The 19243-nt window shown below is 43.3% G+C and overlaps 1 protein-coding gene across 1 annotated transcript in view; it reads right to left on the reverse strand.

The window, feature by feature from the left end:
* Nucleotides 1–19243, reverse strand: part of LOC124805187 (acetylcholinesterase-like) — a 116318-nt gene that overhangs the window by 77183 nt on the left and 19892 nt on the right. Inside the window, exons 2-3 of the mRNA XM_047265680.1 lie at nucleotides 10650–10784; nucleotides 1031–1310 (exon numbers count right to left, since the gene is read on the reverse strand). Coding sequence (XP_047121636.1) covers nucleotides 1031–1310; nucleotides 10650–10784 — 415 coding nt within the window. The remainder of the gene's footprint in view (nucleotides 1–1030; nucleotides 1311–10649; nucleotides 10785–19243) is intronic.

Below are 19243 nucleotides of genomic sequence, written 5' to 3' on the forward strand. Positions count from 1 at the left end.
TTTACGAAGTAAATAAGTATTTTTTATTTATCCGTAACCATTTTCCACACAAAAATGAGAACATGGATTTTCTTGAATTACAGAACCAGCTACCAAGAATCAAAACAAATTTTTAAGACAAAATGTACGTAATTTATTTTGTAGTATCTGATTCTGCAATAAAAAATGGGGGTTCCCGTTTGAAATTTTAAAATTGCCTTCCGCCCCACTCCTAGGGGGCTGGGGTGGCGCGCTAATTTTAGCACCAGCAGATGTCTCCCTCGAAAATGATCAACATTGGATTCTACACATTTTTTCCTGTGAAGCTTATTTTTCGAGTTATTCTGGTTTGTCAACTTAAAATTTACACCCTGTATATCAAACACTTCAGCGCTTCATCGAGCTTATATAAAACAGGTTTCTGTTAGGCATACACAACTTTCGCGCTTATCGATAGTAACAAGGAAGTCTAACCTTTGATCAAAAAGAATATTCTACTGAGTACAACACAACGACAATAATTACATACATATTTTTATGTATGCCCATGTAAACTGTACTTGCATCAAAAGTAATTGCTTTGGTTACATAAAAGCGCAGAAGTTACGCAGTCAACCAAGTAGTATTACACATAAAATGCAATTTATATTGTGTGAGGAGATAAAATACTCAATAGAGTAACATCGTACGATATGCGGTTCTAATTACGTGCAAAACAAACAAACGAAAAACGGAGAGAAGTGGTCGGATCAAAATTTCTCTTACGCACATTCGTCTACGTTTCTTTCAAATGGTTCAAATGGCTCTGAGCACTATCGGTGTTTCTCATCTCAGCAGCAGCTATTTGGTACCTCATACGAAAATAAACGCAACATTTTCTACGTGCATCCTGAGCCGCACGCTACAGACAGATGCGGCAGAACGAAGCTAGTTGCGGGTGTGTCACGTGGTACACTGCCCCTCTGTACTATGCATCGCCACACTAGTCGCCTCCTTTCGACAACAGCTCAGCCGACGCGGACGCAAAGGAAAGTTTGCAGAAGTGACTCACCGAACGCGCCGAGCCGGTAGTTGATGGTGACCACGATGATTCCGTGCTCTAAGAAGAAGTCCGGGCCGTAGTCGAACTGAGTGCCGCTGCCTGCTTCGAAGCCGCCCCCTGGGATCCAGACGAGCACGGGCAGCGGCTCGCTAGCGTTGGCGGCCGCCTCGTGGGGCACGAACACATTCAGGTAGAGGCAGTCCTCGGAGCCGGCGCCCACCTGCGGGCACACCGGGAGGTCGCGCTGCACCCTGCGGACGCCTTCCCAGCTGGCTGGCGGTCGAGACCTCTGCACCAGAGACGCCTCGTCAGTCACACTCTCTCTGAATCTCAGGGAAAGAGGCTGCGATCGTTGGATTATTCAAGATGTGAGGAATATTCGTAAGGTTTAAATTGCCATCTCAAAAAAATATGGAGTAAACCGAAGTGTGCATAAGTTCGTAGCGTTTTTGCATATTTTCAATAAACACAACGGATATAGATAACAGAGACTTTAGTCGTCAATACTCTACTGGCCATTAAAATTGCTACACCAAGAAGAAATACAGATGATAAACAGGTATTCATGGACAAATATATAATACTAGAACTGACATGTGATTACATTTTCACGCAATTTGGGTGCATAGATCCTAAGAAATCAGTACCCAGAACAACCACCTCTGGCTGTAATAACGGCCTTGATACTCCTGGGCATTGAGTCAAACGGAGCTTGGATGGCGTGTACAGGTACAACTGCCCATGCATCTTCAGCACGATACCACAGTTCATCAAGAGTAGTGACTGGCGTATTGTGACGAGCCAGTTGTTCGGCCACCATTGACCAGACGTCTTCAATTGGTGAGAGATCAGAAGAATGTGCTGGCCAGGGCAGCAGTCGAACATTTTCTGTATCCAGAAAGGCCCGTACAGAAACTGCAACATGCAATCGTGTATTATTCTGTTGAAACGTAGAGTTTCGCAGGGATCGAATGAAGGGTAGAGCCACGGGTCGTAACACATCTGAAATGTAACGTCTACTGTTCAAAGAGCCGTCAATGCGAACAAGAGGTGACCGAGACGTGTAACCAATTACACCCCATACCAACACGCCGGGTGATACGCCAGTATGGCGATGACGAATACACGCTTCCAATGTGCGTTCACCGCGATGTCGCCAAACACGGATGCGACCATCACGCTGCTGTAAACAGAACATGGATTCATCCGAAAAAATGACGTTTTGCCATTCGTGCACCAAGGTTCGTCGTTGAGTACACCATCGCAGGCGCTCCTGTCTGTGATGCAGCGTCAAGGGTAACCGCAGCCATGGTCTCCGAGCTGATAGTCCATGCTGCTGTAAACGTCGTCGAACTGTTCGTGCAGATGGTTGTTGTCTTGCAAACGTCCCCATCTGTTGACTCAGGGATCAAGATGTGGCTGCACGATCCGTTACAGCCATGCGGATAAGATGCCTGTCATCTCGACTGCTAGTGATACGAGGCCGTTGGGATCCAGCACGGCGTTCCGTATTACCCTCCTGAACCCACCGATTCCATATTCTGCTAACAGTCATTGGAACTCTACCAACGCGAGCAGCAATGTCCCGATACGATAAACCGCAATTGCGATAGGCTACAATCCGACCTTTATCAAAGTCGGAAACGTGATGGTACGCATTTCTCCTCCTTACACGAGGCGTCACAACAACGTTTCACCAGGCAACGCCGGTCAACTGCTGTTTGTGTATGAGAAATCGGTTGGAAACTTTCCTGATGTCAGCACGTTGTAGGTGTCGCCACCGGCGCCAGCCTTGTGTGAATGCTCTGAAAAGCTAATCATTTGCATATCATAGCAGCTTCTTTCTGTCGGTTAAATTTAGAGTCTGTAGCACGTCATCTTCGTGGTGTAGCAATTTTAATGGCCTGTAGTGTATTATTCTGTAGTTTCCTTCACTATTTACAACAGCTTGTCAATGCTGGTGTTACTTTTCGATTCGCGATTGTAGAAACCACGTGATTTTGAGGCGAAGAACTGGCTTAGCCATATTCGAAGCGCATTTTCATCCGGAAAGGATGTTCCGTGAAAGTTGTTCTATAGACAGCAGAAAAGGTTAAAATCTGAGGTCACAAAATTAAGTGAATGAGGTGTGTGCTCAATGACATCCCAACACAACTCCTTTGTATCTTTTTTTTTTCACTCTACCAGAATGCGGGCGGTCGTTATCCTGAGTAGCTTCACTTCACTCAGTATTCCTGATCGTTGTTCTTGGATTCCTCCTGAAGACGGCTCAGTTGCTGACGATAAATGTCAGCAGTGCTGGTTACACCTCGGGGAAGCAATTCGTCGTACATAACACAGTCGCTGTTCCACCAGATGCATAACGATATCTTTTGTGTATACGGGCAGGCCTTTGTATGGGAAGTTGCTCTTTTATTTGGGCTCTGCCAATTACTTTCTTATACTTACATCAGCTTCATGAGACCATTTACAGGATAGGAATGTTCGGTGTTTTTCACGAGCCAGCTAATGACTAGCAAGCAGAGATGCACATATAGCCACCCACTGATTTATGTGATTTTGGCTTAGAGCTTGCGGTACCCACACACTCGATTTTCTAACCTTCGCCATTGCATGCAAACGTCGCACAATGGTGAAATGGTCACAGTTCGTCACATTTTCCAGTTCTCGAGTACAATGACGTGCAACATTGTGGATAAATACGTTTAAACGATCTTCATCAAACACCGAGTCACTAGTGTCAAAACGATCCTCCTTAAGACGAGAAACCATTTTCTTGCCCTCCTCTGCCCAATGGCAGTATTCCTATACATGGCGCAAGTGTTTCTGGCTGCTTCCGCTTCTCGCACCCCTTTATTGAACTCAAACAGAAGAATATGTCGCAAATGTTCCGATTTCTCCACTTGTCACTCCATTTTCTAGCGTCCAGAGCTCCACTAACTATCTCCAAATGACAAAATGACATATATAAACTCAAATAGCAGCAATGTACTACATATTAAAATGACAAGCGATAAATAAACTCTTAGTAACCGGAAAATCAACATGCAAAACAAAAACGCTACGAACCTATGCATCAATATCATATTTGCCGTCTTCTGTATAAGGTATCTGAAGGGTTTCTTTTGAACTGTCTGTGTTTCGTAATCCATTAAGACGGGACAGGTAGCTTTCACATCTAGAACGAATTGCACAGCACAATTTAGCCCATTCCATAGAGGACGGACTTCAAACAGGTGACACCATCGGAGCTCTTTTTATTACGCTATCTTCAGTCTATGATGTAATTCAGTATTGTATAATGCTCCAGAGGACCAACATTATGAAATTATTATGGCTTCACAAATATAACTGACACTTTATTGCACAATAAAAGGTCCTTTGTTGAGTTTCAAAGAATACGAAATCGTTGGAGGAACCAAGGAACATTTTTGTGTCCTGTACCGAGCGAGATGGCGCAGTGGTTAACTCATTGAACTCGCATTCAAGAGGACGACGGGTCGAATCCGCATCCGGCAGCCGCATTCAGCCATCAGATTTAAGTTTGTATGATTTCCCTAAATCGCAGTACGCAAATTGTGGGACGATTCATTTGCAAGGGTACGGCCTATTTCCTTCCCCATCCTTGCAACACAACGAGCTTCTGCTTCGTCTTTGATGCCTTCAGTGTCGCCGGGACGTTAAACCTTAATCGTCCTTCCTTTCTTGTATTCCATAATGTATACACCAGCGACCAACCATGGCCTAAGATGTGCAAAAGCTTAATATGCGGAGACGACCTTGTTTTAACAATCCAAGCAAATAAGTTTGAGGAGGCATCGCAAGAAAATATTTTGTAGTACGAGGGTCACTCCTAGAGAAATGCACACTATTTTTGTAAAATACAGTTTCCATTCTGCATATGTGAAAGTTTTACAGTGTGTAGATACATCCTTGCCGCTTGTTTTCAAACTTAATTCAACCTGTTCCCGTGAGTGGTGCTGTCACAGCATATCTTCAAGGTGGCTGCTACACTTGACGTTCGTCAGAAGCAATGTGCTGTCATAGAATTCCTGTGCTGTGAAAACGAGACGGTGGAAACATCCACAAAAGGTTAAAAAAAGGTGTATGGAGATGCTGCTGTCGATCGCAGTACAGTTAGTCGGTGGGCAAGCAGGTTACGTGATGAAAGCGGGCACGGCAATATTGAGGATTGTCCTCGCAGCGGCACATCTCGTACTGCACACATTCCAGACGATGTACAGAGAGTTAACGAATTGGTGACTGCTGACAGACATATCACAGTGAACGAATTGTCACGCTACTTTGGGATAGGGGAAGGAAGTGTTTGCAGAATATTGAAAGTGTTGGCGTTAAAAAAGGTCTGTGCCAGGTGGGTTCCCAGGATGCTGACAGCGGCTCACAAAGAAACAAGAAAAACGGAATGCAGCGAGCTTTTGGAACAGTACGAGAATGGTGGAGATGAATGTCTTGGAAGAATTCTGACAGGTGATGAAACATGGCTCCAACATTTTTCACCAGAGACGAAGAGGCAATCAATGGAGTGGCATCACGCAACTTCACCCCAGAAAAAAAAAATTAAAAACCACACCTTCTGCTGGAAAAGTTATGGCTAGTATGTTTTTCGATTCCGAAAGACTCTTGCTTGTGGACATCATGCCAAGTGGAACCACCATAAATTCTGATGCATATGTGACGACACTGAAGAAACTTTCTAGCTCGACTGAGTCGTGTTCGACCACATCGTCAAAAGCACGATGTTTTGCTGTTGCATGACAATGCACGGCCACATGTCAGTCAAAAAACCATGTAAACGATCACAAAACTCGGATGGACAACCCTGAAACACCCGCCTTACAGTCCTGACCTGGCTCCATGTGGTTATCATCTCTTTGGGAAACTGAAAGACTCTCTTCGTGGAACAAGGTTTGAGGATGATAACTACCTAGTGCACGCTGCCAAACAGTGGCTCCGGTAGGTTGGTCCAGAATTTTACCTTGCGGGTATACAGGCGCTGGTTCCAAGATGGCGTAAGGCAGTGGAGAGGGATGGAAATTATGTGGAGAAATGAAAATACTGTTCCTAAAGGATGTATCTACACACTGTAGAACTTTCGCACATGTAGAACAAAAAATGGATTTAAAAAAAAAAAATAGTGTGCATTTCTTTTGGAGCTACCCTCGTATATCACTAGGTTTAATGGCCAGAGCTTGATTTCTTCGAGCTTATAATAGCACAGTCCAGTCACACTAATATGACAACCTGTCAAAAACCCGAAAAATCACCTGTTGCAGCACAGACCGCTGTGTGTGAATTCCTAAGGGACCAAAATGCTTAGGTCATCGTTCCCTAGACTTACACACTACTTAAACTAACTTATGTTAAGAACAACACACACACACCCATGCCCGAGGGAGAACTCGAACCTCTGGCGGGAATGATAGACCGTTGCAAGACGTGCATGAAGAGAGTCAATGAAGTTCTGGAAAAGTACTGACAGGGATGTCGAGCCAAGTCGTCTACAGTGCTGTGGCCAGTTGGAGGGTCAATGTCGCGAACAGCTGGATCAAGGTGGTCCCACGGATTCTCGACTGGGTTTAAATCCAGAGAGTTTGGTGATCAGAGGAGTACGCTAAACTCATCCTGGTGCTCTTCGAACTGTACATGTATACTGTGCGCAGTGTGATGCGATGCACTTCTCGCTGGTAGATGCCATATGGTGGACGGGAAGGGGGGGGGGGGGGGACATGGCTCCCAGGTAGATACACACTTGTGTCGATACACTATGTCTCCAGAATGACTAGATCACCCAGGGAACGCCACTAACATATTCCTCAGCCCATAAAGCATACAGGGTGTTTTCTTACAGACGTTTCGCGCAATACATGCCAAGGATGGATCATAAAAAGTGGTTCATCTGAAAAAGCCACCTTTTGCCACACCGTGGACATCCAGATGCGGTACTGGTGTGCAATTTCCAGCATTTATCGCTGATGAACAGTAGTCAGCATGGGTGCATGTAACAGGTGTCTGCTGCGGAGGCCCATAGGCAGCAACGTTCTTTAGACGGGCGTTGAGGAGTGGTTGGTTCATCTGGACGGTTAGTTGCTCGACAGTTGCAATTTGCCCAAAAATCAATATTCCTGCCCATTTCAACGTCAAATAAATCGCTCGGTTTCCACATCATGACAACGACTGCACTGTTTCGCGCGTCCCCTTGACGCACTTTAAATACGCTCCACTGCTAGAACTGCCACTTGCGGCCTGTGAGTGGTCATTGCATATTCACTTCTAACAAAGGCGGTGGTCACATTAATGTGACTCCACAGTGCAAATCTTTATGACTAACGCTGGTACACGAACTCACGAAGACTGACATTGTTTTCCTCTCTATAAGGTCAACCATGAGAGCAAATAAAGGCATTCTTTAAAATGAAATTTTTATTGCAGAAACACATTGCAAGTAATTTCATTTCTCTACATAGTCTCCGCCAACCTCTTTTCACTTGGTCCATCTCTAGTCAAGTTTCCAACACCGTCTTCTGAAGAACACTTGGACTCCTCCTACAGGTGCACATTCATCTGCCCCACATTGTAAAAATCACTTGAAGCTAGGTCAGGTCTGTATTCCAGGTCGAAGATTTTGAACAGAATCGATTGTTCTTTCAACTGAATGATGGCGGATCTTATTCTGAAGCAAAATCACACCTCTTGAAAGTTTCCCACACCTCTCCGTTTTGATTTTGGGTTTCAGATCTAATACTAGCTCTCAGTACCTGTCACTAACCACCGTTTAACCTTTAAGTAAGTAATGAACCAGCCGCGGATCTTTAATATCCCGAACCACGGTCATCATCAACTTTCATAGAGAAGCTTGACTTTTGAAATTTCCTTCTGAAAGCGGAGATGGAGGTTTTCGTTACATACTCTGTCGCTTAATCTATAATCTGCTTAACATACCCATGACTAACGACGCCTATTACGCGACTGAGAATGTCATCCTTCCTTTTCAAATCCCTTTAAATATGATTCCAACATTTCCATAGGTTTCTGTTTGTGCTTCTATGTCAGTTGATGTGGTACCCAGCGAGTACAAACTTTACGATTCTTACGAAATTCACGGAAAACTGCATGTGATGAAGTATGGCAAACTATCAGCTCATGCGCTATGTCAGCAGTTCTGGCACGACAACCATTTGCTCAGCTGTCTCGAAGTTACCGTCCGTTTTCTAAGTGGAGGTACAGCAGGACTCTCTTCGCAGCGGATATACCTCTAATTTTAAAGTGATTTGTCCACTGGTAAGTTTTTAGTCCGCTAGCACAGCTCTCATTAGCCTTCGTATTCATTCTGTGTATAATGTCCACAGCTTTAATCCTTTCAGATTACAGAACACGAACAACTGTCGCACATAACGAAATACCCTGAAATCTTTATAAATGAAGATACTCGCTGTACCGATACACCTGATGCACGAGAACGACAGTAAGAGAAGATAAGTAATTATTGAGACTTTGCTGTCAACCCGTGGAGCAGAAACATAACCTGTCCTCACTTACTGACTTGCCCTCATAGAACTTGTACAGAAACCAGACAGCATTTACAAGAGTCGTACGTAGGACATGGAAGGGAGGCGGTGGTTGACGAGGGAGAGACACAGCTCTTGACTATCCTCAATGCTACTCAGTTTGTGTAGTGAGCAAGCAGTAGAGGAAACCAAGATAAAATTATAGCCTAATTACATGGGGACTTAATCGCAAAGTTTACATTACAAATACATTTGTATTAACTTCATACTGAAATTAGTGGAACTCGTAACCACATATGTAGAATGTTCCCGCGGACTACATGTTTGAGGGCTCAGGTATATTGGACCGTTATTGTATAGTTTCATCTTTGTCAGTTATAGCTATTAAGTACGATAAAAACCTGCTTATTGTAATTTCCTAAAATATATCTTCCGATGAACAAAAATTGTTGGTTGAATGTATCGCTAGTAATGGGAATATACTTCACTTACATCCCTGTCACTTTGTATTACATAACATTTTATGCCTACTTTTGCTATAATTAATTTCTTTTTCTGAGTCCGTAGTTCTCTTTTTCTGCAGGTTTATTTCTGAATCCCACGCGGACAATTATTTAGCTATTTTGTTTAGCTTGCGCCACAGCGATAAAACTCATGCAATGTGCTACAATGGGGTGAAGAAAGTCACTGCATACCTACTGGTGTCGGGTCGGACCTTCTTTTCCCCGGCTTAGTGCAGCAATTCAACATACCGTGGACTCAACAAGTCCCTAGAAATCCCCTGCGGGAATATCGAGTCATGCTGCCTCTATAGGTGTCCATCATTATGAAAGTGTTGCCGGTGCAGGATGTTGCGCACGAACTGACCTCTCGATTATATCCCTTAAAACTTCAATGGGATTCACAGTGGGCTATCTGGATGAGCAAACCAATCGCCCAAATTTTCCACATGTTCTTCATACTAGTTGCGAACAATTGTGGGCCTGTGACATGCCGCATTGTCATCCATAAAAATTCCATCGTTGTTTGGGGAACATTAAGTCCATGAATGGTAGCAAATAATCTCCAAGTAGCCGAATATAACCTAACCACTTCGAGTCAATGATCGGTTCAGTTGGACAAGAGCATCAAGCTCATTCCACGTAAACATATCCCACACCATCATGGAACCACCCCCAGCTTGCACCGTGCCTTGTTGATACTTGGGTTCAGGGCTTCGTGGGGCCTGCAGCTCTTACCGACGGAAATTGGAACTCATCTGACAAGCCATGGTTTTCTTCTTGTCTAGAGTCCAATCCGTATTGTCACGAGCCCAGAAAGGGGCGATGTCGTCTGTTAGCAAAGGCCCTCAGACAGGTCGACGGCTGCCTTAGCCCATTAACGTTAAATTTTGCCCCACTGTGCTAACGAATACGTTCTTCGCACGTCCCACATTGATTGCTGCGACATTTCAACAGTGTTGCTTGTCTGTTAGCAGTGACAACTCTACTCAAATACCGCTTTTCTCCCTCGGTCTGTGAGTGGAGGCCGTCGGCCACTACGTTGTCCATGGTGAGAGCTAATACCTGAAATTTGGTATTCTCGGCACACTTTAGACACTGTGCGTCTCGGAAAATTGAATTACCTAACGATTTCCGAGATGTCCCATGCATTTAGCTACAGCTACCATTCCGCGTTCAACGTTTGTTAATTCCCATCATGCGGCCGTAATCACGACAGAAACCTTTTTGCACGAATCACCTGAGTACAAATGACAGCTGACCTTTTATAGTTTGTGTACGTGCATACCGCAGTCTCATGACTTTTGTCATCTCAGTGTATACTGTTCCATTCCCTATTTCAGCTGTTCCACATTCGGTGATGCGAATGAATACACTCCCGGACAGTATGGTCTGGCGTTCCGATTCCTCAAAGTCACAGTTACCTAATAATTCTCCGTCTTGTTCTGTCGGGTACATGATGTAAGGCCAATGTCCCATAAGAAGTGCAGGAAAATGATATGCCATTCTGCCGAATATTCTTCCGGGAAAGCCAGAAACAAGACCCAGAGCATCTGTTAATTACAGCTGACGCGCCGTTGTAGTGCAGATATTGCCACTCACCGCGAACCGCAGCTCCCCGATGGGCGGCTCAGCGAACGGAACGGCGATGAACCGGCGGTAGGTGGTCCCCAGAATGGTCTGCTGGAGTTCGCCTTCCAGTTCACCCTGCTCCACCGTAGCGTACACGTACTGCGCCTGGAAATGAATAAGCATTGCGTTTTACATGACTACCACAATTGTAATCCGCTATCACACTGGTTAAATACCTGAGAGAAGTCCTTTAATAGCTTGCTTGATAGTGACCAATAAATGACGGTGGAAGCATGCAGTGTTTTAAATAAAAATCCGTGTGAACTTATCAGGTAATGCAATACCTGACACTCTAGCGTGAAAAAATATTTATTGTGACGAAAAAGAATACAGACTACTCCGTGAAAAACAATTAAAGCATCACTTTTTCAAAACCACATAATTGTCTCCTGTTCCGACGTATAAGTTTGAAATATGGCTCAAAGGTGCCTACAACCTTCCTGCTTATGGTGAAAAGGCTTGGCGTTACGATATTCACCCTTGGCCTCGTTGACGCTTCAAATAGCGAGCTACCAGCACAGGCACATGCACAAAGAAAGACCAGAGCAGTAAGGTGGGTTAATGATGCCGCACTGGCACCAAATTTCACCACAACTCTCCCAAATGCCGCTACGGACTTGTACGCATGAAAAGGTCGTCGTATCCTCTCTTTCTCACATTTTACCCCTTCTTTCGACGCCGCTATGAGTATGAACCACGACATCCAGAACTGAAACCACGCTGTTTTCTTATAGGTGGCGAGGAAAGCATCTCAAACAAGCCACCGATCAAAATCGACTCGAAAAGGCCTCAGAGGGAAGGTATGAAGGGCATCAATGAAACCATCTCATGACTTGTGGCGTTGGTTCCCATACATTTTGAAATCGAAAACAACAGTTCGCAATATAAGATTTTTGAAATTTTTGAAAACATAGTCATCGATCTTAAAAGTAGTTTAAATTAAAATTTAAAACAGTCTTGATCGCAGTCTGAGCAGTTACAGGAGGGTAGAGGGTCGACGGAACTCATCTAGCAATGTCCATCCACCACTCTGGATTCTGAAGATGACTCTTTCATAGAGTTGAAACCGGTCACTCACTCCAATAAAAAGATAATTTAACAAGATTGCGATCAAGACTGTTTTAAATTTTAATTTTAGTTCGCAATGTGATAAGCAACGACAACCTTTGACACTGTTGACATCCGCCCCCCACCCCATTCCTCCCCCCCCCCCCCCCCCCCCCCCGCCACGGACAACTCAATACTTGTCTAAGGGCATCATGGGCCAGCAACCACACTGAATGTGATCACATCTCTCAGGAGTGCAGTGCGACCGCAATTTTTGCTCTGGTGTACAAGGTGTAATCACTAGGGACCGTCCAGAACCATTCGATGAAATTCGAACGGGTTCCGAAGCAGCAAAGGGTACTTTGCGTTTCCAGCCCTTCTGTTTCGTGCCCTCTTGTGACATCATACAGGAGAGTGCGACAGTGACACGTGCATGAATAAAAAGCCGAAAGGTCAATCGAAGAGGATCCTGATCGGCAACACCCGTCTACGATTTTTGACCACTTTAAGAATGTACCTACCTCTACAGAGACAACCAATGATGAAAGGCCTAGGTCCTGCAGGCAGGTTACGCTGCTGCCCTTGCGCCTGCTAGTATGCATGTTGAATAGCAAGGGTATCAAGGGGTTGCGTATATCCGAGGCTTATTCTCGCATATGTCGCACTCTTCCATTAGCAATCCGCAGGAGGGTACGGAACAGCAGGCCCGAAGAATCATAAACATCTTTTGCTGCTTCGCATCATCTTGAAATTTCGTCGAATGGCTTTTAACGACCCCTAGTAGTAACATTCTGTGCAGCAGACCAAAAACTGCGGTCGCATCGCACTCTAAATGTGTGTGATCACATTCAGGGGGGAAGTGTTGACGACCTTCCCATTGTGTGAAACATCCGCGATGGTGCTGAGCATAATGGTGGTGAAAATTGGTTCCACTGTGACATCATTAACCCATAAATTACACTTGACACGAACTTCTGTGCGCTGGCCTTTTCTTCCACGTGTTTCGACATTGCTGTCTGAGTGTCACCTAGCCCGAGCATGACTTCTCAGTACGCCATGCTTTTGTACTATTACAGAGGAAAGTGGTAGGTATCTTTGAGCCAAATTTCAAATTTATGCGCAGCAATGGGAGACAAGTACAGGGTTTTCAAAAAGTGAACATTTAACTGTGTTGCGCAATATAGTACGATAAATGAATACCTTCAAAAAATGGAGGGAACGGCTGTTTCCAAATTGTATAGAAGCCAGGCTCCAGTAATACGAGCCGATGTAGTTGAAAGCAGAGCAGTAACTCAGCGAGTGAATAGGATTTGTAGCCTAATCTTGATGTTAATCAACATGTACAGTCGCGCTCAAAAGTACCCGAACGACCTGAATTACATTTCGCCTGATTCGAATGCAACCCACAGAGCGCAGCTGTCTAGCAGGTCCTCTAATCGCTCCTCGGTAGAGTCGTTTGACTATTGAAAATGGTTCCAACAAATCACCACTAGAAAACACTGCTCTGCATCGCAATAACTCAAGATGTTACGTAATACCAAGGTACTACAAATATCAGGGAACATCTCATCACAGATAAGACGCTTCTTCAGGCTTGTAAGCTCACATTTGTTACAATTAATGACATACATGAAATGTTGCCACTCTCATTATCACGTCAGATAGGTAACTCACGTAGAAAGTTCGTCGTATTCATGATTTCCTCTTCAAAATAACATACCGTACTTATTATTTAACACAAAATGACATTAAATATTTAAGTTATTCACGAGCAGCTAGTTTCGAATATGTATTAACTTCAAATGACACGACGAACCGTCTCGTTCTGCATATGGGTTCAAACCCAGGTCATGCAGACTAAGCAAAGACTTCGTGACTGACGGAATCTAACAGTCATTCCTGACTAGGCATACAGAGAGTGATGTACCTCGATTTTAGACAGTATCAGTTACCAAATATCAACTTTAAATTACATAACGTAAACATTGTTAACGGACGCGAATTCCCACCCAACATCTATTGTCCTTGTTAACGAACTACGAGAGATGTTAAATATTGCTTCTTCACAAGTAACTTACTTGGAACGCCGTGAGGTAAAGCTTTGTCTTGGACAGGGATTCGAACCCAGAACCTAATTGGATTGTCATCGATGCACAATCAATTGTGACATATCGGATTTTCTCGGCAGTAGCTAGATGTTTTAACTGAAATGACGAGACGAAACATTAATTTTGACTTTCCCAGGACTCCAACCTGGCACCTATCGCTGTTATATTGTAGAGAAAACGAACGTTAAAAATGGGTTTGTTACACCAGCAGCGACATGTGAGCATGTTTGAACTAGAAATAATATGACGAAGAGTTCAGTGCTGACTGGGAATCGAGCCCCACACATATCGTTGTTGACTGCACACAAAGAGACGTCAGCTACCGAATTTTTCTCCACCAGCAGCTCGGAATATCGTCCTTGAATTTACAATGACTTCGCAAACAGTTCTGTATCTCACTGGGACTCAAAAACGTCAGATACCGTTAGTGTTGACAACGAATGAAAATACATTAAAAATCAAAATTATTACCCACCAGCAGATAGGTGTTCTCATGCTTTAGTGCCAGGCCAGGAATCGAACCCTTTCACGCGCAATATGTGGAGATGTTGAGGAATCTGCAGTTTTGAACAAACAACAAATTGCAGTCGAGCTGTATTGTCACGAAGGGATCAAATTCCGCGTTAAGGGCGGTCTGAGTTGCAATCCCAGATCTGAACCAATTTTATCGGCAAACAGAAGCTCGAATAAAAGATGGAATAAGTGTCCTGTGACCCTACATAACGTTTGTTTCGTCACTAGGAATAAATAACTAGTATAAGAAAGGTTACTGTTGATAGAGTTTCTACGTGTCGCGACTCCTGACTTTATTGTGGTTCAACCTAACGTCTGCTTGGTAGAGAAGGAATATCACGTTAACATGAATGTCAGACCACGATGCCATTATACCCTCTTCACTTGGCGTAGCCAGAAGAGAACAGAATCTGTCTCTCCTTATCAAAAATTATCAGCAGAAGTTGGAATCGAACCCAGACGATAAGTATATGAATCTAGCATCAATCCAAGGGACCACCAAATTGTCTTCCCTCTCACGTATTTTTCTATCATAACAATGTTGCGCCACAGTGGGTGAGAATTCTGACACACAGACTCCCTGTAGTGGTTTGCAGCATGTTCAGTACATTCATTTACTTGGTTGACCGAATCGCCGTGAACTAGCTGCCTCGGCTACCCAGTGCATACATTCGTCTCTATTTTGTAATCACCGAAATAAAATCACGTAACTGACACCTACACAGAACTGCCAACAGTGTAGGATGCAGAAATTTAAACAGGAAATAGTCCTTTCGACTTGAGCTACTCTATTGCGCTATCTGTTTGTTAAAAACGTCGTGCAGTGCCAAAGAAAAGCTGTAACTGTCTGTCTCTCAGAAGTCTAGATCCGGCCATATGCATTATCTCACAGCACTGTGCAATGCGCAAGTTCTGGAGGAATTGTTGTTGAGTTCTGGCGGTGATATAGCTATGTGTCAGCTAGTAGCGTAACGGTACGCGTATTTCACTGTTGATAATACGTCGCGAGTATGGGTACATTCACTGCTGCATTTTTTAAAACGCCATGCTGCTATCTGCTGTAGTTATCGATGTAATGGAACTTTGGACATAATTCCCTTCACATCTCAACCCAAAATAGTCGCATGTGGAAAAAGGGCTAACTTTTGCGACATTTTGTTCTTTTCAGGTGTAATAGATGGCCAGGCTGCAGATGCATCTCGAAACTTTTGTATTTTGTATGGGGAGAGCGCATCGTGCCAATATACAACAGAAAAGTATTTTCTACATTGGCTTTCGTGTGGCAGTGGCACTTTATTCTTCATAAAACCTTGTTTGACAACTTTAACTCAGAACATGCATGTAATCAATAAACTGCATGTGCATTGTCAGACTGTTATAGATAACATCAGAGAATTCGTATATATCGTTGATGATTAATTTCTCTCTCATGGTAACTAACGTTTTAACAACACTGAAAGAAACCGTACGAAATCTGTGCACTGTATTATAAGAAATGAAATAAAACTACCCACGATAACCTTACGACGAAAGTCTGTTTCAATAGAACTGAGTATCTGTACACAAGCGTGCCTCTATCGGCACGAATTAGTAAAATACTAATCACTTAGATTTCGATTGGGTCTGTGTTGATTGGTATACCGTGTCATACTAAAGTGTTATGCTAATGTGGCATTTCATAAATAAAGTTATGTATTCCTAGAAACCCAAAATTTGTTTGTCAGAACTGACTGCAAACTAAGCTTCATAAATCAGTAAATCTCAGAGTTGTTTTTATATATCTTTCGTAAGTGTATTCAAAACTAAGAAAATCATAGACGAACGTTTTCGTGCCTCGCCGATAGTCGAGCACAACAAGGGATCTTACTGCCTTCCGTTATACGTCGTTGTCAGTTCTTCCACAAGATTTGGTATATGTGACCTGTTTCAAGTTGTGTATGGCAGAGAATGTTTTAGAAAATCAATTGTTTACCTTTGCAATAAACGTATTCCAGGCCGTAGCAGCCGCGTCTTCAAGACGTCAGCTATGGTCACTTCCCAGCCCACAGTAGGATCACATCGGTTCGTCTTCTTCCTGCTGGTAATGTAACTGAGATTTGGCAACAAGGCAAGGTATATTTGGCAACTCTGTGATCGACGAGTTACTTCCTAGTGTGCACGGAATTAAGCCTCAAAGTTCACTTGATTTTTCCTGTCATTTCCATTGAATAATCTGAGTAACTATTAACTCTTGAGCTGTAACAAAAGATTGTAAATTTACGGTTTTCTGCCCAGGATAGTCGTTGCACGTGAAAATCGCATCTAATCTCGTCCTTTGAATAGCGGTTTACGAGTTCTAGCCACTATTCGTCTCGTAAGAGGAGACGTAGGCGCATGCCCCTTTTCCCTAGCTCTGTGGGAACGTGCTGACTTAGGAAAAAGCGTCTGTTATGGTTTGCGGTTCCAGTCTCCATGACTGTAACGTTTTTATCCCTTCTGTGAAAGAGCTACAAGAAGTCAGATCGCACATCGATAAGGAAATCGCATGCAAATGCTTTCGGCTCATAGTGCAATAGTGAAAAACTTACAATGCTGCACAACAGATAACGCCTCTTTCCGCTGCTGACAAACAAATTTTGGGTTTCTAGGAATACATAACTTTATTTATGAAATGCCACATTAGCATAACACTTTAGTATGACACGGCATACCAATCAACACAGACCCAATCGAAATCTAAGTGATTAGTATTTTACTAATTCGTGCCGATAGATGCACGCTTGTGTACAGATACTCAGTTCTATTGAAACAGACTTTCGTCCACTACAGGGAGTCTGTGTGTCAGAATTCTCATCCACTGTGGCGCAACATTGTTATGATAGAAAAATACGTGAGAGGGAAGACAATTTGGTGGTCCCTTGGATTGATGCTAGATTCATACACTTATCGTCTGGGTTCGATTCCAACTTCTGCTGATAATTTTTGATAAGGAGAGACAGATTCTGTTCTCTTCTGGCTACGCAAAGTGAAGAAGGTATAATGGCATTGTGGTCTGACATTCATGTTAACGTGATATTCCTTCTCTACCAAGTAGACGTTAGGTTGAACCACAATAAAGTCAGGAGTCGCGACACGTAGAAACTCTATCAACAGTAACCTTTCTTATACTAGTTATTTATTTCTAGTGACGAAACAAACGTTATGTAGGGTCACAGGACACTTATTCCATCTTTTATTCGAGCTTCTGTTTGCCGATAAAATTGGTTCAGATCTGGGATTGCAACTCAGACCGCCCTTAACGCGGAATTTGATCCCTTCGTGACAATACAGCTCGACTGCAATTTGTTGTTTGTTCAAAACTGCAGATTCCTCAACATCTCCACATATTGCGCGTGAAAGGGTTCGATTCCTGGCCTGGCACTAAAGCATGAGAACACCTATCTGCTGGTGGGTAATAATTTTGATTTTTAATGTATTTTCATTCGTTGTCAACACTAACGGTATCTGACGTTTTTGAGTCCCAGTGAGATACAGAACTGTTTGCGAAGTCATTGTAAATTCAAGGACGATATTCCGAGCTGCTGGTGGAGAAAAATTCGGTAGCTGACGTCTCTTTGTGTGCAGTCAACAACGATATGTGTGGGGCTCGATTCCCAGTCAGCACTGAACTCTTCGTCATATTATTTCTAGTTCAAACATGCTCACATGTCGCTGCTGGTGTAACAAACCCATTTTTAACGTTCGTTTTCTCTACAATATAACAGCGATAGGTGCCAGGTTTTAATGCTGGGAAAGAAAACATCTAGCTACTACCGAGAAAATCCGATATGTCACAATTGATTGTGCTTCGATGACAATCCAATTAGGTTCTGGGTTCGAATCCCTGTCAAACACAAAGCTTTACCTCACGGTATTTCAAGTAAGTTACTTGTGAAGAAGCAATATTTAACATCTCTCGTTGTTCGTTAACAAGGACAATAGATGCTGGGTTGGAATTCGCGTCAGTTAACAATGTTTACGTTATGTAATTTAAAGTTGATATTTGGTAACTGATACTGTCTAAAATCGAGGTATATCACTCTCTGTATGCCTAGTCAGGAATGACTGTTAGATTCCGTCAGTCACGAAGTCTTTGCTTAGTCTGCATGACCTGGGTTTGAACCCATGTGCAGAACGAGACGGTTCGTCGTGTCATTTGAAGTTAATACATATTCGAAACTAGCTGCTCGTGAATAACTTAAATATTTAATGTCATTTTGTGTTAAATAATAAGTACGGTATGTTATTTTGAAGAGGAAATCATGAATACGAAGAACTTTCTACGTGAATTACCTATCTGACGTAATAATGAGTGTGCCAACATTTCATGTATGTCATTTATTGTTAACAAATGTGAGCTTACAATGCTGAAGAACCGTCCTATCTGTGATGGGATGTTCCCTGATATTTGTAGTACCTTGGTATTACGTAACATCTTGAATTATTGCGATGCAGAACAGTGTTTTCTAGTGGTGACTTGTTGGAACCATTTTCAATAGTCAAACGACTGTACTGAGGGGCGATTAGAGGACCTGCTAGACAGCTGCGCTGTGTGGGTTGCATTCGAATCAGGCGAAATGCAATTCAGGTCGTTCGGATACTTTTGAGCACGACTGTACATTGAGCAAATTGTGAAGTACATCAAGGAGAAATTTGGAACGGAGACTGAAGTTCGAAGAGAAGGAATTAAAAACTTTGATGTTTGACGATGACTTTGCAGTTCTGTCAGGGACGGCTAAGGCCTCAGAAGAGCAATTGAACGGAATAAATAGTGTCTTGAACAGATGTTACAAGACGAACGTCAACAAAAGTAAAACAAAGGCAAGGTTAAGAAGTCGAATTAAATCAGCCGATACTACTGAAAGGCGGTTCTAGGCG

Source organism: Schistocerca piceifrons, chromosome 7, assembly GCF_021461385.2.
Source record: "Schistocerca piceifrons isolate TAMUIC-IGC-003096 chromosome 7, iqSchPice1.1, whole genome shotgun sequence".
NCBI lineage: Eukaryota > Metazoa > Arthropoda > Insecta > Orthoptera > Acrididae > Schistocerca > Schistocerca piceifrons.